We start from the raw sequence: 22,179 nt of genomic DNA, 5'->3' as shown, positions 1-22,179 counted from the left end.
AGACCTGCAGGAACTAAGGGAGGAATGGTGGATTTCAGCAAGGTAAGGCAGACCTCCATGCTCCTGACACATTTACAGCTATGCTCCATTTAAAAAGGCCTGATGTTGTAGCCTAGCAAGAGGAGGCAGCTCAGGGCAGACCTCATTGCTGCCTACAACTACCTCAAAGGAGGTTGTAGCCAGGCAGGGCTTGAGCTCTTCTCCCATGCACCCAGTGACAAAACAAGAGGACACAGCCTCAAACTGTGCCAAGGCAGGTTCAGGCTGGATGTTAGGAAGAAATTCTTCACAGAAAGAGTGACTGATATTGGAATGGGCTGCCTGGGGAGGTGGTGGAGTCACCGTCCCTAGAGATGTTTAAAAGGAGGCTGGATGAGGCACTTAGTGCCATGGTTTGGTTGATTGGCCAGGGCTGGATGAGCTTGGAGCTCTCTTCCAACCTGGTTGATTTTACAGTTCACACCTTTTTAGAAGACATGGGTAAGCTAATTAGAAGGGTTAGGTGATAGATTGGACTCGATGATCCTAGAGGTCTTTTCCAACCTGGTTAATTCTGTGAATACCAACCTGGGCACCAAACACCGACCAAGGCACAGGCAGGAGAAACAGGCACCCACCCCCACCTGAACCCTCCCCAGCACTGCACCCAGAACTCCTGCAGATATTATGGAAGGAGTCACTACAGCATAACCACCACCCTGCTGCCTCACCCACAAGCCACTGACAGGAAAGGGCAAGGATAATATCCCTGATTTTTCATAGAATGGTTTAGGTTGGAAGGGACCTCAAGGATCATCCAGTTCCAACCCCTGCCATAAGCAGGGACACCTCCCACTGGAAGAGGTCTAACCTCTCTTTGAGCACCTCCAGGGAGGTTGTGAAGCACAGGATCACCCAATGTGATCAAAGATCTGGCAACCTGTGCCAGAGTCTTACCACCCTCATTGGAAACCCTTTCCTAACATCTACTCTGAATCTCCCCTCTGCCAGTTTTAACCCATTCCTCCTCATCCTGCCGTGCCAATAGTCCCTCCGCAGCCTTCCTGCAGCCCCCTTCAGATACTGGAAGGCCACTCCATGGTCTCCTCAAGTGGCACCTCTAAACAAACCTTTTTGACTACGTGGGCTTGAATTTGAGCAAGATGAGATACAAAATGCTGCGCCCTGCAAGCATGATCCACTCAAGACAAGTCAGACTGCCACCAGCTTTAATGAGTCTCACATCAGGCCCTATTTCCCAAACCTCAATAGCATCCTTGTTGGGGTAGCCTTGTTGCTTTTCAAGCATGCTCTGATTTCTGTTCATTATTTTAAGGCAAGGAACAGTCAGTCCAGCCCAGAGTGGCCACCGAGATGGGTATGCTCAAAGCCAGCAAGAAAGCAGCAGCTCCATTGTTTGCAGTGGTAACAAAAGGTGTTTGGAGAAGGCAGCCCAGGTCAGCTCTGTACAAGTGACTCAGCCTTTCCAAGGCACTCAGCTCCAGCAGTGAGCTGCCTCTGATCTCATAAACACATCTCTAGCTTAGCCACGAAGATCTAGGAAACCTGCTTCAAATCCTGCCAGGGTGGCTGAGGGGACACCAAGTACCCAGGAATGAATCAGTGGCCAGCAGCCACCATGCATTCCAAGCCGGCATGTGGGACCAGCACTGCCTCCATCCTGCTGCACTGCGCCAAACAAGCTTTCTCCTGCTCCTTGGCCTCTGTGGTTGTTGGCGTGAGACAAATGAACGAGGGTTGAACTGAATGATCTTTGAGGTCTCTTCTGTGACTCTGCGTTTCTGGGTTGCTCCCACAGGCAGGCCCCCTTAGTTGTCAGCTGCCTGAGCTTCCCCGACGAGCTCACACCACAGCACGCCTTCGCCGACGTGACAGTCCTGCTAATAAGACAGGCTGGTGGCACAGACTGTGGCAGAAATGGAGATGTGGATATCAACAGAGCTGCAGCTTAAGCTTGCTGGCTCAGTGGGCAGAATGGAGCTAACTGGGGAGTGCAGCAAGGCTCACTGTGATGCAGAGGAACGGGACGCTTTCTGTTTCAGGTCAGGGAGGGGCAAGCGGCCACAAAGGTCTCAGGTGGCTTGCGTGGCCACAGGAGCTGCCCAGAGAGCTCCTCCAGCCCGCCGAGCTCACCTGCGCTGTGGCAGCAGACTGCCCCCCGTGCCCTTCACCTCGATCGGCGATGGCTTTAAGCCGCAGGCTGCTGGGGGCCGCGGGCACAGCCGCATGGCTTTGGGTCGGTCACACGCTGGAGTCTGCCTGAACCTCAGACCTCCACGGGGGCCGAGCTGAACAGAGGGATGCAAGTCTCTGCACGAGGTGTCACCGACCCCAGCGAAGTGCCTCACTTTTACCTTTCCTGGGTCTTTTCACCAGCAAACTAAACGCTGCCGGTTCCGCCTCGACTTGTGCCACTGGAGCAGCACGCACAAGTGTCCCCCCAGCCGGCACCGCCCGCGAAGCCACCGTTTTAGTCGCCATTCTTATGCTGATGACGCTCCGATTCCTGCCGAGATCCCAGATGACCCTGGAAAAGCAATTTCCTGTTTGATGATGTGCCAGGGAGACATCAAGTCTGGGAAGCCCAAGACTCTCCTAGAGCTCCGATTAACATTTCACTCCTGGCTGTTCCTCTCCCACAGCTGCCTTGCACAGCCAGCCCTTGGACTTGCAGCCTTGGACCTGCCTGTCATCCAGAACCTTCGATCAGGTTGAACCGGGCACATATGAGAGGTTTGTTTTCTTTTCTGTCATCTGTGAAACACAAAGAGGCTTCCTCAAGGGAAGAGGAGGTTTTTAATTAATGCCACTTGCACATCTTGTTTGGATCAGGGCAATTGTCTCGACACAGCCTCCCCCGGACTCTTCGCTGTGCATTGCTGTAACACGAGCAACATCCTGCAGCTGAAACCCTCCCCGGCTCCCGACGGGAACCAGAGCACATTACATCAGCACAGACATCTATGCAACGTTCCTAATGAAGTTTCAGATTGATTTTCCTCCTCAAGGTTATCAGTGATGGTACCTCCAGGCACATTAGAAAGCTGATGGCTTAGAACAGTTTGCTCTAACAGGCTTTCTACGGCATCCTGTGACACACAGCAATTATTTCTGGAAGGCTGAGCTATTAAGGACTAGAACCTGAAAAAGAGAAAGAAAAACACTCCCAAACAAAACACAACAAACAAAAAACCCAAACAAAAAGCTTATCAGTGGATAAGAATAGTGTTAGCTGTGCAACAAACAGAGTACAATGAAGAGCCACAAAATCCATTCTAAGTCTAACTGGCTTCGCACCAGTTCGGGTGGCCACCAGGAAAACTCTACTGTGCAAAGACCTTTGGGAAGATTCCCTGTGGAGAGGTCCTGCACATGATCCCCACTGACCCTTCCTCAGCAAAATACACCCTGCAGAATCCTGGCTCTCTGCAGAAAGCGCAAGGAGTGAACAGCACAGAGGGGAGGGGGATGAGGTAACCAAGATGAAGCTGAAAGACAACAGATAAGGATAAAGAAGAAAAAAAATTATCAAGGACGAAAATTCTCGGTAGTGCAGCTTTAAGGACTGGAAAGGAAAGCAGGGAGAGAGAAAGCTACTGAAATGATCAGGGGTTAGCAGGGAAAGAAAACTGCAGAGTGAAAGAAACATGGGAGAATGTCAAAGGCAAAAATATGTCAACAAAGCACAGGTTAAGAGCCACAAATGTCATGATGACAAACAAGCATCCATCACAGTGTTGCATCAGGCATTCCTCGGTGACCTGCAGGGTGGTGGCATCCCACCTCCAGCCAGGCTTTGTCCAGGGATGTCACCCACAGGACATAAGAAAGCTCACTACTGCGTGAGCACTGCCCCACGTAACCAACCCCCAGCCCTCAGCAGCAGTTCTGCACTGCTCCTTTCATTAAAGAGCTGCTACGTTTCTGGACAGCGGAAAAGGAAGAGAAAGGAAATCCCTGACAACATCACTTTCATATTTAATTTCCCATGACTGTCATGAACATGGACTCCTGTTGCATGCTGACACAGGCAGACCTGAGCCAACTGTTGTGGCAGCTCTCCAGACCAAGTCCCTGCCTGTCCAGTGCTTTGTGTCTGCACAAGAGATGGGTGCCGACACTTCCAATACTACACTGTGCCACCAAACATGAGGCATCCTCCATGTTCCCTCAAGGAGGGTTCCTTGTCAGAGCTGCAATGGATAAGCTGAGGAACACAGGTGCCAAGAACAAACTTGGTAAACACACAACTGAAGGTCTCCAAGCCACATGCCTACGCCACCTGGCTGCACAGCAGAACACAACACAGCACCCAACAGGAGTGCTCTGAACTAAGCAACTACAAGAATGTCAAATTCCTTTCTCCCTTTTCCTTCCCAGCCATGGCATGGTAAGAACAACAGTGCAGTACTTGCCACAGCTTTATCCCTGAGGTGGGAATAAGCATGGCAGAGAGCTGCCACAGGAAAGCCCCTCCGTTTGTAGAGCACATTCCATAGTGAACAGAAAGAACTGGCAGCTCCTTCCAGTGCACTTACAGCACAAAGAGCAGCAAGTCCAGTACAACACTCCCTTCACTGTAGAAGTGGCTTCATTTGAGGGGAGAAGGAATTTTCATGCTGTTTTCCCACCACAACCAGGCAATTTCTCTCTCATTTTTTTCCATTTGCAGAAGGATCTCCAAGCTCTCATCACGGCTGCCCTAAAACATTTTGCTGCTGCCCACTCCAATCTGCCAAAAGAGAAGTGAATCATATGTCAATAAAACCTGGGGTCCCGAGCATGTGCTTCAAAATCCATCTTGGCGCTGCAACGTGCGAGCGTGAGCCCGGCTCCAGAGAGGGCTGCCAACTTCATTCATGGTAATTAAGCAAAGCCACACGCGTTTAGGGGGATATTTAGGGAGTGCAGAGTGCTCCTATGGGGACACGACTCAAGAACTACTCCACGAGCAGATACTGTGCTCTGGAAACAGGATAATTATCCTGCAAGAAAAAGCCTCCCAGAACGAGCAAGGATAAAGAATTTGGCAATACCTGCACTGACATTTTCTACAGGGACTAAGTCCTTCTGCTCAGCTATTGGCTCTGATGGTAAGTGGGATGGCAGCTCCTCTGTGCCTCTGCTTTGGACTCAGTCCCCATAAATGCATGATCCAAACTGAAAAGAAAACGAACCACCTATGAACAGGTACAGGCTTTTGCCTGAAGCTTAGCATCAAGCAGTTTATGGTACCGATTCCTCAAGGCTGAGGGGACAGCATTCCACTTGCCTCAGTCTGGGGTCTCTGACGAGCCATTGCCAACAACGAGCACAGCAATACTGCACAGCCCACCTTCTGACTCCCAAGGTAAGTTCTTGTGCTATTAGTTAACAAGCAGCTGAATAACACACACATTTTGCTACCAATGACAATGGACTGTCACCCCCTGAGGAGCTATATGCATCCCTCCCACAGCCTAAGGTGCTTGTCCTGGTCCATCTTACAGAAGTCAACAGAACTGCTGGCTGCAGAAGCTGGACCATGCCTCAGCCTGGAAGAAAGCCACCCATCTCTGCCAGCATCACATGCAGCAAGAGATTTCTGGCACCCCCACCTTTTTTAGCAGGGCTCGCTCATGCTGGCACAGTCCCAGCTCCGGGATTGATGGGGCTCAGCACGACGGTGGACAAGGACTAAGCACCTGACTTTACCAGCACACCCAGTGGCAGTGGCCTCTGGAAGCACACAGCACATGCAGAGCAGATCCTAGTCCTTATCGTTTAGGCACTTAGCTTTTCCACAAACCTTGCCCCATCCCACTGGCACAAAGAGAGAAACCTTCACAGCTCCTGCCATCTGGACTCACTTTCTTCCATCCCATCACGTTTCTGTCTACAAATGCCAATTAAAACTATTTAAAAGTACATATTTTGTGTCTTTCATCTTGACATATCACAGCTACAACCGCCTGTTTTCCTCTCCCTCCTGTTAGTAGCTTTCCAAGCACCTGCTTCAGCGTTTTCTCCAACATGATCTTTATCACTGGGGGGTGCTGCTGCCAGCTGCTGCTTCATGTCAGAGCCCTAGGGCAGCCAATCCAGCCTGGCAAATTTTCATCGACTAACAATCGCAACTGCACCACAGTGGCTTTGCCTCGCTCTCCACAATCCAAGGACAGCTTCTGCAAAATAAAACAGTGTTGCACGTTGGGATTCTTTGTCCCTGTCTGCCATGATCTCACGACACCAAGTGCACTTCGGCAGACTCAGGATCAATCCAAAAAGAGGCCAGCAAGAAAGGAAAAAAAAAAAAAAAAAGAGGCAAGGAGCCTATAAAAAGAAATCAATTGTCAAGATGTCAAATCCATCAGCCCACAGGCAGAATCTTCCAGCTAGCAATCTAAAAGCCCTCACAAGTTGCTGGCACAGGCATGACCATTATTGAAGACATTAAAATGCAATTGTTCAAAGCAATAAGCTTTATTGTTTTACGTTTTCCAGGATTCACTTTAACCCTCTGACCAATTAATTTAACTTTAATCGAGATAAATATACCCGATTCAATAAACTTAAACAAATCTTAATCGCTGTGAAGAGACGGGAAGATGATACCAAACACCCTCCCTGGACATCCCAGTGCAGGGACTGGTGCTCTCTTTGGAGCTGCATTCTGCCAGCTAACGCAAAAGGCCAAAGAAGCATGAAAAGACCACAACGAGGCACTTCAAACACCAAGGTGTGAAGTACACTTTGCTTCAATTAGTTTTTTTTCCCTCGTATGACGGCAAGCAAATGAATGCAAATCTGCAAGGTTAGGCCTCCCCATTCAAATGGAGTTCTCTCTTCCCCCCCCACCCCCCCCTTTCCTTTTATAAATACCAGAAATGCCAATTTCTGCATAAATAGTTTATCTTGAGTCCTGGTGAAGCAGACAGCACTGCTGAGGACAGCAGCAGCTTCCAATGGAACTTTGGAGAGGCAGGGAGGAGGGGCTGGCTCCACGCCTGGCACACCAAGGCAGAGATGATCTTGTCTAATCAAGTCTTTATTAGCTGTGGAATGAATCCATGTTACTAATAAAGAGATACAGAATACAGAGAAGTATTTATCATGCCAAAGCAGGGGGGAGAAGCAAGGCTGCGTGGTGTGAATCACGGGCAGAGAACAGGATGCAAAGAGGAGAGCTCTGTCCTCAGATAAACACGGAGCCTGTGCTGAACTCCAATACCCAAAGAAATCCCAAACTGGTTTAGGCGTTTGTAAAGAGAAAACAACCCCCACCTTATTTTGGCAAAGAGCCCAGGAATATCTGTCCTTGTCCATTCTCCTTATGGACCACTCCCTTAGGCAGCCATCCCCCCCACTGCCACGCTACCGAGCACAGCGGATCGCACGGGCGCAAAGACAGGTCCTGCACAGACACACTCAGTGACCCTAAGCTCTGACTCGCGGACAGCTTTCAAAGCTTCCCTTTTTGCCTGAGCATCCTTCAGGCTAATCCCCCACATTGGCTACAGCAAATCTAGCCTGCTCTCTTGCAGCTACTGAGGTCTCAATCTTACCCCTCAAACACTGCAGAAGGTCCGAGCAGGCATTCCAAGAGCTCTCAGCCCTTCTGCACACAAAGCAAGAGCACGGCAGAGTCGCAGAGCCTGCAGGCTTTATCTATAGAACGCTGCTCAACGAATTCTATTTCCACAAGTGCCTGATCACTAGTTTCCACTTGAAATCAGACTCCTGGACCCACACCATACATCAGCAGCGAGGTCACCAATTTGCTGTTCATCTCATCTCCTGCCTCTGGCTACACAGCCTTTTGTGAACATGCCGAAAATCAGAGCACTTATCGTTGCATGAGTTCATCTTTGAACTTGGGACACCCCAGTTCACATAAGGTTTTGATTCAGCAAAGGCTCTAAGATTTAGAAACTGCAGTCTCAGAGGTGGCAAGGACCTGGGTGAAGCAACCCCGTTAGATCAACCTCGAGTGGCACCCCCGTCCTTGGCTCAAATGCTCGACATGCTGCTCAGGCTGTGCTCTTGTTTTAGTCCTTTACGAGGAGCTGTGCCCCGGCTACGTGGGTGGTAACTGCCAGCATCTAAGCACCGTCCCTGTCTGCAAAGCTCAGGCCTTCCGATTGAACAGCTCTTCCACTGCTTGGCAAGCAGGAGGCACTGACCAGGGCCCTTTCCTGAGAAGAGGCATGGAAGCACACAGACCCTCTGCATCTTCTCTTCCCAACCCGTGGGACAGTTGAATCTAGTTCAAAACACGAGCTCAAACTCGGGAGCATCCAACATGTCACTTGGAGCAGAAAAACACAAAATACAAATTCCTGGCAACTTCATTCCCTTCGGGGACAGAAAGAGGCTCAAACTAAACCTACCACTACCTCACCCTTGGTTCGCTCACATGGTGCCACAAGTCTGCAGAGACTTTGCTTGTTCCGCGTTTCACAGACTCAAGCCAGCACCCAGCTGACACCCACGGCTCCCCTCGCGTCCGCAGAGCGGAGTCACAACAAGGAGCACGGGAGTGACCCAGACAGGAGGGCGTCACCAGAGCGTCTGGGAACTGAGGCAGGTCACTGTGGGGATGAGAAAAGCATTCCAAAAGGTGCAGACCTCCAAGGCGGTCTCGAGCTGCTCTCATTAAAGCCGACACAGGATCTTTTGTCACATCACCTCCTTCGAATATGAAAGGCAGCTCCTTGACCCGACAGGATTAGCTGCAAGACCAGCTACAGGCCCACATTAATTCAACCCAGCAGAGGCTGCATTAACGAGACGACAATGACTAATCAGAATCCCTGTTACCTGCCAACAAGCAAGGGAACCGTGACAAACAGCGAGAACAATGGGGGCAATAGTCGGGCAAATTCTGTTACCTGAGAGCTAGGCACAAGGGCTTTCCACCAGTGTCCGCCTTTCACGAGGTCTACATCGCTCAAGGGCAGGGACACCTTGCCAATGACACAGTGACGAGAGAATTTGTCAAAGTCCACTACGGTTAAAAGCAGAGTTCTTCTCTGGGCTTCTAAAAAGGGGATTTCAAATGTGTACCTCTCCTCAAACACAGGGCTCTGCGTTTTGCGCTTCACTCCGGTCTGCTTGGAGTTCTTCTGGTCGGGAAGGAGGCAGATCTTCACGTAGGGGTTGGAGTGAGCCATGTCTTGCCTCGACCCATCGTAAGAAATGGGAGGAGGCAGATCTCTGGCCTCAATGACTCTCACGATCAGGTAGTTGTGCAGCAGGTCGTACTGCGTGCTGAAATGCAGCATGCCCAGCTGGTACTTGGATAGGATCTCCTCGTCTGTCAGGGAGTCCATATCGTCGCTGTTGGAGTCCAGGGAGTACAGCCTCGGCTCAAATTTCCTGAAGTAGTCATCCGGGGTGTAGCTCTTCCGCAGGACAGTTGGCTGGACTATTTCTTTCTTAGCTCCTATGACTCCAAACTCGATAGGTTTAATGTCAATTAAGGGAGAGCTTGGCCTCCTTGACTCGAAACCTGGGCGAGAGAAACGCACAGGCGCGACAGTTAGAAACTCAGCTGGAGCCGAGCGGCGCTCCTCGGGTACCGCTGCGCTGTGCCTGCGCTGCGCCCAGCGCAGGCGGCGCCCCGGCGGGACAGCACCAACAGTTAACACCACCCTTCCTTACCCTGAAGTGCAAGCCCAGCTACATGTTCCCCCTCCCCCCACTTGCACAGGGAATCGCAGAGTACATGCTTCAGCTAGAAGAACGGAGCTGCCCCCTTCTTGTTCCGCTCTGCGGGAACGCAGTGGGTTTTAATCAGCGTACCCTCGACTCGACTTGATTCCCTGTCTCAAAGACGAAAGAGCAAGCACTGCGGCCAGCTTGCCCTCCCCCACGAGAATCGCATTACCGCGGGAAGGACGAGCTTACTTGAAATGCGCCTGGTGAGGCTGTAAGTGGACCGTGATGCATCTGAGGATGACCTCCTCCTGTCAGGGGAAGCATCCTGAAGAGTGGGAGGCAGCTCGCTGATTGTATTAGCCGAGTCTCCATCTTTGTCCTCATTTTGGCTGCTTATCCTGTTACAACAAGAGGCCTTTGGGTGATTCAACCCAGCTAAAGGAGACTACTCAGAATTCATAGAACGGGTTAGGTTGAAAGGGACCTCAAAGTTCAGCCAGCTCCATAGGCAGGGACACCTCCCACTAGAACGGGTCTAACCTCTCTTTGAGCACCTCCAGGGAGGTTGTGGAGCACAGAATCACCCAATGTGATCAAAGATTACATTGGATGATTCTGTGATCTACAACCTCCCTGGGCAACCTGTGCCAGTGTCTCACCACCCTCACTGCAAAGAACCCTTTCCTAACATCCAGTTTGATTGAATCTCTCCTCTGCCACTTCAAACCCATTCCTCCTCATTCTGTCATTACCAGACCTTGCAGTAGTCCCTCCCCAGCCTTCCTGTAGCCCCCTTCAGGTACTGGAAGACCACTCCAAGGTCTCCTCCAAGCCTTCTCTTCCTCAGGCTGCAGAGCCCCAACTCTCTCAGCCTGTCCTCAGAGTTGCTGCAGCCCTCTGAGCATCTTCGTGGCCTCCTTCAGACTGGCTCTAACAGTTCCACGTCCCTCTTGTGTTGGGGGCTCCTGAACTGCACACAGGACTCTATTCGAATGCATTCTAGTGTTCTGGGTCTAATCTTGGGTGCACACCTCTGGATGCTGTGGGATATCTTCAGATCTAGCTGACAAGCAAATGTTTCTGCCTGTCTTCTAAAGAGAGATATATCAGTATGGGAGCACAAAGGCACATGTGTCCAGACAAGGGCAACAAAGCTGGTGAGGGGCCTGGAGCACAGCCCTGTGAGGAGTGGCTGAGGGAGCTGGGGGTGTGCAGCCTGCAGCAGAGGAGGCTCAGGACAGTACTCATTGCTCTCTACAACTACCTGAAGGGAGGCTGTAGCCAGGTGGGGTTGGGCTCTGCTGCCAGGCAAGCAGCAACAAAACAAGGGGCCAGACTCTGAAGCTGTGCCAGGGCAGGTCTAGGCTAGATGTTAGGAGGAAGTTGTTGTCAGAGAGAGTGATTGGCATTGGAATGGGCTGCCCAGGGAGGTGATGAAGCGGCCGTGGGTGGAGGTGTTGAAGCCAAGCCTGGCTGGGGCACTTAGTGCCATGGTCTGGTTGGTTGGGCAGGGCTGGGTGCTAGGTTGGGTTGGATGAGCTTGGAGGTGTCTTCCAATCTGGCTGATTCTATGAGGCTGAGATCCTCAGAGGCATACTGTGCTGCTTTGAGGCTAATCAGAATATTTTAGTTAGAAACAAATTATAGGCTGTGCAAAGGAAACAAAGGTGATGGTTACTGCACTCCTAGGCTTGCTGAGATGTATAAAAGCAAGAACACAAACAGATAAGACAGTGTGTGTGTGTGTGTGTGTGTGTGTGTCTGTGTCCATGCCTGTGTTTCTCCCTGGGCTGCTTCGGTGTAACTAATCCTTCTGCTTCTAACCTCCCCTTGCCCATCCTCCAAACTCACCTTGCACTCTGGGATAAGAGTGGGGGGTGGAAAGAAGGTGGAAGGGTGGTTGGGAGCCCCTCCTGGGCACTCTGGCTTCTGGGAGGGCTGCTGTGTTTCTGTAGCACTTTTAACTTGTGTATTTCTGTCTATAGCTATAAATACTGTAACTATCTGTCTGTATCTTGTGCTGAGCTGTGACTAGAAAGCTTCATTCCTTAACTCCCATCCAGCTGAGTCTAGTCTGGGTGACTTCATTGGGGGGGGGGAGGCAGGTAGCTTCCAGACCATCACACGTTTTTGAGGAAAAAAGGGAAGAAACAATCCCCTACAAACCACAAAACCCAAACAGTAGCTTGTAGGAGTTAATTCACAGCTACACCACTATGAATGACCCAGCATGGGAAACCACCAAGCTCAGCCTCTCAAACCTGCCATGCAGCTCAGAGGGGTACTGCTTTGCAGGTGCACCACTAAGGCTTCCAAACTCACTCTTACAAATGCAGTTCACAAAGAGCCATTTATTGACATGTATTTAAAATTAACTGACTGCTTTTCATCCACTTCTACAAACCAGAACCAAGTCTCACTAGAAAGTAATTTCACCACCCAAGGGTAAAGTTGGCAGGATGTAAGAAAACAAGTTTCAAGGAGAGCTGTGGCACCTTTGGCAAGACTGGCATCACAGAAGTCCACCCAAAGGTCTCGCTTCACCTTGGTTTTGTTTAGATGCAATCTTTGTTTTCATATAAAACAACATTCTGGTTAAAACTCTCAATGTGTCACAGCAGCTCACAAAAGCAGTCCTGACCTCCCACCTTGCCTGAAGAAAGAGCAAGAGCAGCCCTTCAGAGGGGAGCTGATGGAAATGAAATCACTTAAGGGCAGGTGATGTGTAGTGTGCCTCATGCCAAACGAGCCTTCTGCTTAACCCAGGACACAGAGCACTCCTGAAAAGAGCAGCAGATCGCAAGGAAAGCATCAGTGTGAAATGAGCAAAGCAGAGAGGAATAGTGAGTGAGCTCTGCTCCCGATTCACTCTTTCTACATGCATGGCCTGGCTGTGAATGAAATGTGTTGCATCATCTGCTTCAGTAACCAATGACTTGAGCAGAGAAACACACTCTGCAAGAGGCAATCAACTAGCAGAAAAGGCTCCCAAATGTGAAATAAACTTAAACTGGAAATTCTCATCCAAACCCACAGCGGGATCCATGCAAATGCCACCAACTCAGAGTGGCACAGCTCACCCCCATCAGAAAACCCCAACGCCCAGCCTGTTGACAATCACAAGCAAACCCCGTGCTGAAAGGAGCTCACGATGTTTGCACAATCCTGCAGCCCAGACCATGTGGATTGACATCAAGTACTTGGAACACAAACAGCTTTCTCATGCAGAAATGAGGGCCTGCACAATCACAGGAGGCATTTGGATGTAGTAGTGTTTGAGAAGCAAATGCACAGAACGAGAAGGCAGAGTGAAAAGGGAATCAGGAAGAGAAGCATTAAGGATGTTCTACAATGGGTAAACGTAATAGTAAGTTAATAACATACAGATGACCTTTAGTAAGGAAATTGCTACTGAGCAACAATAATTTTTCCTCAAATAAACTTTGGCTCTGGTAAAAGCAGCTCTGTTTCTGTTTAATCTGAACCTCTGGGAGAGGAGTTGCATCCTGATTTCAAGTCAGTCTCACAGAGCTGTTTATCTTTGGGGGGTTGGTAGAATAGCCCTTAACAGGGAGCTCCACCATACAGCCTTGTTCCCAGGCCATTTCTGAAGAGACCAGAGTACAAATGCTCCTCAGGACACAAGAAGTTACCAGGCACTCAAGTCACTACACTTGCCCTCAACTTCAGCAAGATTTTTTTCTTCCTAACATGCCACTGTAAAAAGCTCAGAAAGTGAGAAAAATCAACAGCCTCCCAAGAAGGGCTTCAACCTGCAGCTTCAGCATCCCTCTGGAACCTGCAGGACAGCAAAGTATCTCAGAATGACACAGGGAAAAACCCACAGGCAAACCCCCAAAGACAGATAATTAAGCAAAGGGCGTTTGGATGTTTGCTGGCAGGTCAGTGAAGACATAAAGGCAGTTTTCTGGTGGGGAGGGTATGGAAGGGGCAACCTGTGTTCTGCACACTGCCAGTGTCCTGAGCCCAGGAAGCAGGGACAAAAGGAAGGCATCTCAGCTGAAAACCCAGGTCTGGTCTTAAAATACTGCCAGCTTGTGGGCAGGAAATACAATAAGTGAATTTGTTCTACACCCAGCCTGTACATCTAAGTGCAGGATGTGGTGATGTCAAACCCATCTTCCACGGGAAGGGTTTCCACTGAAGCCTTCTCAAAGATAAAGGGGAAGAGAACAAGGAATCACTTAACAGACTGTGCTAGTTTGAAGCAAGCTAGAATGTTTTGGTAAAAGAACTAGATAATGGGCAGTGAAATGAAAAACAATTGTGTCTCTTCGCTCACAGTCATGCTGAGAACTCTGAGAAGAAGTAAAACATTCTCCATTTTGTCTTTCTTCTGCCTTTGCCTTCAGACCTAGTCACATCTCATTAACCTTGCTCCCACTTACCTTGCTCCCTAACCTCTTGGCTGCACCTCTCTTCTTCCTGGGAACTGGGGTAAGGTTGAGAGGGCAAAGGGAGGTGTTGGGGTGGTTTGAGACCCCCTCCTGGGGACTCAGGTTTCTGGGAGGGGAGTTGTGCTTTTGTATTGTTTATCCTTTGTATATTTCTGTATATAACTGTATATATTGTGAATAGCTGCTTGTATATTTGCTGCTGTAAGATAAATAGCTTCATTTATATTCCCAGAGGCCGTCTGAGTTAGCTGGGGCAACTTCAAAAGTGGGGGGGGGGGGCAGGTAAGAGCCCAAACCATCACACAGACACCTAACACCCAGTAAACACCTTATTCTGAAACCAACCCCAAACTCTTCCTCTGCTCACACACCTAACTCTAGACATAGTTTCCTACTTCCAAAACACACGCAGGTATTTAAGAGTGGACAACAGAAATCTGAACTGGCTTCTGAATGCTGAGCCAGCAAAGGCTGCATGGGATCATTTCCATCCCTGAACACAGAAAAAGCATGGCCCTCCTACTGATCCTCTTCCTCTTTCAGGCTCTTGTCCCTCTACAGGCTTGTTTTCTCCCCTCTTTCCTCTCATAGCCCTGTCTCCTTTCCCTCCCTGCATCTCCTCCTTTGCTCTCCTTACTTGACTCAATCTTGAGTTCCCTCACCAGCTTCTACTCTGGAAGCTTAAAGCATCTCCATCTTCCCTGGCACCACCTTGGGCCCTCTTCAGCTCAAGAAGAGGAACCAGCAACCTTTCCAAGCAAGCAAAGTTTCACCTCCAGCTTCCCACCACGTATTAGCAGGCAGCCCTAGAGACCACAGGAGATGGTAACTTCCCTGATCCTAAGGCATGGCAGCATCTACACCTTCTCACAAAGCAAAGCTACCTCTCTTGTGTGTCCTCTCCTTTGGTTCCTGCTGCCCCTCTCAGGTACTCTCTCTGGGCACTCACCATCTTCCAGCACTAGAGCAGAACAGGGAGATGCAAACAACAGCAGGATCTCACAAAGATGGGAGGAACGACAGACACACGACCTGGGCCGTGGTCCCAGGGATCCCACCCAGGGTTGCTAGCGTGAGTAGCTGCAGCATCATAAAACATAACGTGGTTGAAGAACTGGCCCTTTTTTTTTCCAGAGTGCCTTTGCCTTCTGCTCATGGCCAGTCCAGTAAGCTCACTACAGAGGCTTTCAGATGGAGCAGGACTAGGGGAAAATAAGAGGCATTTTATGAGTCCAAAGGTCTCTGTGGTCTCTGCCTGCGGCAGTCTCCTCACCTACTATCACCATATGCCCAAGTTTGGAGCTCAGAGGAACAGAGCTCCAATCCTTGCAATGCCTCTTTAGCAAGCAGAAGGATCCAGCAGCCCAAAACTAAACCATGGGACAACCACTCCACACTCCCAAACACACATAGATGTCCCTCCCACTCCTCAGCGCAGCAGAGACACTCTGAAGCATCCTTACACCATAGCCCTAGCTACTCATTTCTCAGGTATGTAACTGTACCTGCAGCAATCCTTCTACCTCCACTGCTGCAGCCTCATCACTGTGCTCTCCTGCATGCAGTGCTTTCTTATTTAGCATTGATTTTGTTGCCATTTCCCTCTGATTGCAGGTGAATTCATTTCTGTGCACGTATCAGACTCTTCAGCACGCTGCTCCATATTGACAAACGCGCTGACACCCCTTGGATATCTCCATTTTCATTGCTTCAGTGTTAATCACCACCCTATTCTACATGGGTTCAGAGGAGGAGGTAGACGAGACAGCGATTCAAATGTGGGGTAATTTCTTGCAGCATGGACCTTCCAGATCTGACACAGAACAAAAGTAAGTACTCACAGGAGTAGAGGAAAATAAACTGAGCCTCTCAGTGCCTGGGTACCAACTTCTGAGCATCATATACCACACTAAATAGGCATCTCCTGTGCCACAGCTTCTGAACATGCTGAAGCTGTGCCCATCAAGTCATCTGCTCTGATAGAATCCAGCCCAGCCAACAGAGTAGCCACAAAAAGATCTCTGCTCCTTTCTTACTTTCACTAATGCTTCCAAGGGGTCACCTCTCTGCTGCAGACTCCCAAATGAGAGGAAGGAGAGCAGAGAGAACGTCACTGACTTTCTTTGTAACAGGTTTGCAAATGCACTAATCAAAGCCCCAGATAAAACCTGGTGCTGCTGCTCTTGCTCTTTAATGATTCAAGAGGAAACCTCAATGAGTACCAAAGTGATGCAGAAGATCAAGTCTTGCTAAATGAAACTTTGAATTAATTTCCCCTTTGGAACATGCATGGAGTCTGCCTTTCATCTGCCTGCAGGATATCCACCTTCATGCTAGCAAAAGAACATCTTTTCAAACCACCTCATCAGGATTTCTGCCAAGTTGAAGTGCCCAGAAGGGATGGTCTGTTTGAAAAGGAAATAGGAATGGGCTGCCCAGGGGGGTGGTGGAGTCACCATCCCTGGAAGTGTTCAAGCAAAGCCTGGCTGGGGCACTTAGTGCCATGGTGTGGTTGACTGGCTAGGGCTGGGTGCTAGGCTGGACTAGATGAGCTTGGAGGTCTCTTCTAGCCTGGGTGATTCTGTGACTCTATGAACAGCAGCTTTAGGAAAGGATGCACAGCTAAAGCAGTTATCAGCTAGCTCACAAAAATCACTTCTGCCTTACCAAAGTGTTTTACAAAGACTAACCTGACTATTTGAGCTCAGAGGGCTGCCCTTTTCTCACTTCGCTGTTTGAGTAGCCTCAGCTCCCATCCCCTGCAGGAGGTTCCTCCTCTCTAGGTGGTGTCCTCCAAATGTCCTATTGACATTCTGTGTCAGTGCTCTCATCACAGCTGAGCAGCCCTACTCAATGAAAGCTGTGCATCTAACACTTACAGCCAGGCTGGAGTCTGAGCAGGAAAAGGTCCCAGGATTTCAACTTCATCTTCATTTGTTTGACAACAGCTACATTCGAAGCACTTCTGACAACAATTCCTACAAGTCCACCGGCACAGCAAGAGATCCGAGAGTCTGGCCAGCAGCCCCTGAAGCCATTGGAAACCAAAGCACAAGAATGCAACCCATCAATAGCTATTGAAAACAACAGTCAGCTGTATTTACGTTGGTGTTTCTGCAAGGGAACATTAAGAACTATATTTGTTTCATCTATATCAACAGACAAGTGCCGTGCAGCCATCAGCCCAGCTTCACCGAGAAGAAAATAAGCCCTCGCCACAGGTGTTTTCCCTCTAGCAGCAATGTACTATTATGCAGGTTGGCAAGAGGGTGATTTACAAAACACTATGGCACAGCAACATGCCAGAGTGGAGACACGCTTATTCTTTCACACACATCAACAAGCTAATAGGTCAGCAAAGACATGGCAGAAGGAACCAGCAGCAGAAGATAAAGGGAAGCTCTGCTTTAATCCGGCAAGGGTCTCTGTAATTAACGCAGCGATCTGAACAATCCCATCAGCAGGTGGTACCGGTATGATCCGTGTGCCACTAGAATGGATCAGCAGCAGCACACTCTCCTCACGCCTCCCCTCTGCTATTATGACTAATTGAATTTAAAACTTCCAATTATTCCTTTTTTAACTCCTCCTTTCAGCAGTTACCCAGCCCAGAAGAGGCAGCAGCACCTCTCGCGGTGCTCCTCTGCCGTGACTGCCACGGGGTGGGGTAGCAGGCTGCTGTCCCATGTCCATGTCATCCCTATACCTTCTCCTCCAGTTCAAAGCTCTGCTTGCTTCAAGAGGAGCAGAAATCTACATCTTAGTCCCATTTCCCACCCACGACAGCTCCAGCTTCTGCAGCTGGTAGGAAGACTCATGAAGTAGCACAAGGGCACTTTAACAAAGGGCAAAACTCCAGAGTCAGAGAGGGTGGACGCAGCTGCAAGAGCAGCAAAGCACATGCAGGGTTAAATTGCTTTACAATCGTGTGTGACCTTGAAAGGTCCCCAAGAAGCTGAAGGAATAAAGCATGAGCAATTTTCTCCACAGAAAAGCCCTAAAGTACTGGAGACTTCTGCAGTATTCACGAGTGTGCTGACCCAAGGGCGCTATGACACCATGCAAAGGGCTTTCCTCTTAGGAACACAGAGGAGACTCCACAAGAACATTGCTCTCTGCTCCAGTAAAACCCACAGCCCTTCCCATGGGCAGAATCTGAATGCTGGAGTTAAAAAACAGATCAAAAGAATCCCCAGCCCAAAACACAGTGCATTACTTATCTCTAGGACATCAGCAGGGGCAGAAAATACGAGACAATCCCCTCAGGACAGAGCGAGGAGACAGAGCAGAGAGTGAATCATCAGATTAACTCACCTCATTTATTGGTTCCAACTGTCCTTTTAGACATCCAGGATGAAGCAAAGGGGAACAAAATGGAAAAGACAAAAACAGATTAGCAATGCTCAAATAACTTTAAATTTTCTGCCATGACATGCCCTGGCCTGGGATGAGCTTGAGCTTCTGACAAGCTGGTACAGTACCATGGAGATGAGGGGCAGAAGTCTCCTGACCAGGCACCAGCTTCTCCTGTTTTCAGGCCTTCTCCAGCAAGCTCCTTCTGTTCTTTTCCCCATGAACAAACTTCTTAAACCCATCTTGGAGCACTAAAATCCTGCTCCATTGTCCCTTGTTAATGGGGTATCAGATGCCACCACTTATTTTCTGCCCTCTAATAACCTGTCTCTAATTACACCAACTACTGACAGCAAACCACATCCAAATCTTCCAGTTCAATGCCACAGTGGGAAAAGAAGTCTTTGCTCCAGATTGAGTCCACACCAAGAGTTCAGATGCCAACTTGTTAAACCAGCATTTCCAGGCTCAGAACTCTCTATTACACACACACACACACACACACATCACTTGAGGCAGCTGTGTGCCTTTGGTCTCATCTTCGGATGCAACTTAAAGAACACAAAAAATAGAGTGCTTAAAACTTGAGCCACACTAAGAACTTGCATGAAGCCACTTGCCCCAAGTCACAGAGAAAAATCTGCAGGAAAGGAAGAAACCATTGCCAGCCAACGGTTTACTCCCAAAGCCACCCTTGGAATATCCTACTTCATTCACGGAGACTTAGTAGCATTTCAGACGCCTGCTGAAATGTCTCTCCTATTGCTTCCCCTTGGCAACGCCTAACAGTATCCTAATTGTCCTGGCTGCCCTTTTAGTAGGGGGCATCCCTAAAAAAACAGCAAAACCAAACCAACCAACCCACCACACAAAAGAAACAAAAAGCCTACAGCCCTCCCCCCCCCCCCCCCCCCCCCCCCCTCTTTGTCACATGGCCACAAGCAAAAATCAGTTTGCAGCTCTATGATGGTGACAGGGACAAGAGCAGCCTTGCATAAAGAAGCTGGGATGCAGGAGTTGCCTCTAGTTTCAAGAGCTCATCCATGGAGCACGTCTTGGCACAAGCCTCCCTCCATAAACTTCTGAGAAGGCAGTGCCTGGCGAGGCCACCTCTCCTTAGAAGCACAGGAGACTGGAAGTGCTGCAGCACAGTGGGACGAGACGGCGATTACCAGGCACCCGTGGGCCAACTGTTTAAGAAAACTCCGAGTGGTTTAAAGGGCTCTACCATTCCGTATTAATGCAATGCTGCAGCCAAAGCGGCGCGGAGGCTCAGCAAGGCTGGCGGAGGTCCGAGGCGCTGTGAGGCGCAGCCGCTGGCTGGGGGCCGCGACGGCGCGGAGCGCCCCGCACGTGCCGCGCTGGAAGTGGCGTTCCCGAGCCGCCCACGGGGACCCACGCCGGGCTCCTGGCAGAAGAGCTCTCCTGCTCACCATCAGCTGCCACTGGTGCCGAGCCACGCTGGCGTGCCACCGGCCCCAAGAGCACTCGCGGGGGTCCCGCAGCCACCATGATGCGGTGAGTCTGTGACCAGCCGCAGACCTCCAGCCGGAAACGGGAGGGCAGCAGTGAGAACTGAAGACTGCAGTGCACAGGAGCCAGACAAGCAACCTGTGACACCGTGGCTTAAACGCAGGGGCCCGTGAAGGGAAAGTAAACGTGGCAAGCTGTATTCACCCACCTGGCTCACAGCAAGCTGGAGGGTCAGGGATGGGGAAGGATACTCTAGCAGGCAGGTTCTGGGGGATCCCAGGGCACAAAGCTGCTACAATGCACTTAGCACCCCCAGGAGAGCTCAGCTCCTGGGGTCAAGAAAGCATCACAAGCTTGTTTCCATCTGGGCAAGCAGAAAACAACCCAGCTGTGAGCCTCCAGCCAGAACTAAGCCCTCACGAAGGGCCAGCTGATCTCTTGGCCTGGGCTGCATCTCCACACCCTGCTGCAGGGGCCCAGTCTCCCTAGTCTGCCTGGGCCCATGGAGGGAGCACCTGCCCCGAGCCAGCACAGCCACAGCTGGGTCCAGAGATCGGCGACAACAGCCTGGCACGGCCGAGTCAACAGGGATGCTGCAGCTGAGTGGGGTCCCCACCGGTGACAGACAGTGTCGTGCCCCTGCAGTTACATCGCCAGGGAAGGCTCACAAGCTACACCAGTGGCCAGCGCAGCCTAGGGGTGGCATGGTTCCCCCCCAGCATGACCAATACTACAGGATGGAGGCAACGGCATGCTCCAGCTCCCCACCCGACAGACAGAGCACCAGCTCGCCGGCCCTACTCGAGATCCTCGGCAGGCCGAGGGTCCCCCGGGAGCCGCAGCTCTGCCCCGGCTGGGGGAAGCCGTGGGCGCGGCCCCACGGGAGCGGGAGTCACGGGTGGCGATCACAGTGTGTGCCCTCATTGACGCCCCAGCGCCCGGGCTCCCTCCGCCGCTGCAGACGCTCCGCTCGGGCTCGTCCTGAAACTGGGCGGCAGCCTTCGGAGCTACAGCTGGGAAGCAGCAGCTGGGAGCTGCAGGGCCGGGGGAAATCCGCTCCGGGTTAAACCGGCCCGAGATGTAATTCCGCCCCACGCTGCCGCGGGGATCCCAGCCCCGGTATCAGTGACTCCCATCCGCCGGGCTGTGTCCAGGCTAGAGGGGCCCACGGAGTTCCTGCCCGCGGGGTTTAGCATCCCCCTTCCCGTAAAGTCCTTGCGCGGGCTCGGGCCGGGCGCGCATCCACTGGGGGTTGCCCCGCTGCCCCCGGCAGAGGGAAGAGCGGCCGAGGGCTGCCCACCTAGCCCCGCGGGGATCCGCAGCCTGCCGCCCCGGCTCCTGCCCCCGCCCCACCTGTCCCTCCCCGGGGGCTGCCAGGAGAACTCCTCCCCAGAACTTAACCCGAAGTTGCACACCGCGCCGGGCACTGATCCTGCGGACCCCGCCGCGGCGCCGGCACCTGTCCTGCAGGCGCCCCAGACCCCTCCGCCCCGCCCATGGACGCGGCTCATCCCGGGGCCGCGCCACTCCGCACCCACCTGGATGTACGCCATCTTCCGCGGGGCGCTCCGCGGGCGCGCACGGCGCCTCCCGCCGCGCCGCTCCTGCCGCTCCACCCGCGCCGCAATACGCCCCGCGGCGCGGCACCGCCCCGGGCGGGGAGGCGAAGAGCGGCTCCGCGGCCGCGCAGGCACCGCGGGGTCGGCGCAGCGCGCAGGGACCCGACACCCCTCTCGGCGGGTCGGGCCGGTAGAACACGCGTGGGTCTTGCGCTCCGAGGGGGCTGGCGGAGGCTCGGAGCGAGCTGCTCCTGCCCGGCCCTGCCCGCGGAGCCTCCGCGGGGCTGCAACAGGTCCGCTGCAGCGCGGGCGAACACTGACCTCCAGAGGGCCCGGCGCGGAAATTCAGGGCTGGAAACCTCTCCTGGCCCCGGGGACACAGCCAGGGGTGGGGAGCACGGCGCGGGCCCCGGAGCGCGGGAGCTGCCCGTGGGAGCAGAGGCGCGCAGGTGGCGGAGCGGTGCGAGAGCGGTGGCCTTGCCCGGTTAAACGGCTTTTATAGCAGCGCTTCCCTCCCAGAGTTAGCTGCGTGAGGAGACGCCATGAGCACACCTGAGTTTCAACTCAGACGCAGGTGCTCTGCGAGCAGAACAAAGTTAAAGCACAGACACCGGCATCTTGCCAAGTTGAGACGAGAAGCTGCCGTGAAGAGTGAGCTTGTAGCCCACAGAGCATCGCTTGGCTTCACGAGTCTATGTCCCCGTGCTAGTCCTGGCCAGAGACAGGGTGGGAGGGGA

At 51.7% G+C, this 22,179-nt stretch overlaps 1 protein-coding gene across 4 annotated transcripts in view; it reads right to left on the bottom strand.

Annotated features, from left to right (window-relative positions):
* The window catches only part of SYT17 (synaptotagmin 17), a 40,231-nt gene extending 18,387 nt beyond the window's left edge, over positions 1-21,844 (bottom strand). Inside the window, exons 1-5 of one of the 4 annotated variants that reach the window (XM_064153862.1) lie at positions 21,422-21,511; positions 18,372-18,389; positions 16,937-17,085; positions 9,889-10,037; positions 8,871-9,490 (exon numbers count right to left, since the gene is read on the bottom strand). In XM_064153862.1, coding sequence (XP_064009932.1) covers positions 8,871-9,490; positions 9,889-10,037; positions 16,937-17,085; positions 18,372-18,389; positions 21,422-21,436 — 951 coding nt within the window. In that variant the 5' untranslated portion in view covers positions 21,437-21,511. Of the gene's footprint in view, positions 1-8,870; positions 9,491-9,888; positions 10,038-16,936; positions 17,086-18,371; positions 18,390-18,538; positions 18,862-21,421; positions 21,512-21,763 lie in introns of those variants that run through there. The other 3 variants (XM_064153861.1, XM_064153863.1, XM_064153864.1) reach the window with 3 other exon arrangements.
* Between the last annotated feature and the right edge of the window lie 335 nt (positions 21,845-22,179).

This window comes from Pogoniulus pusillus, chromosome 13 (assembly GCF_015220805.1).
Source record: "Pogoniulus pusillus isolate bPogPus1 chromosome 13, bPogPus1.pri, whole genome shotgun sequence".
Lineage (NCBI taxonomy): Eukaryota > Metazoa > Chordata > Aves > Piciformes > Lybiidae > Pogoniulus > Pogoniulus pusillus.
This window is presented reverse-complemented; position numbering and strand designations above follow the sequence as displayed.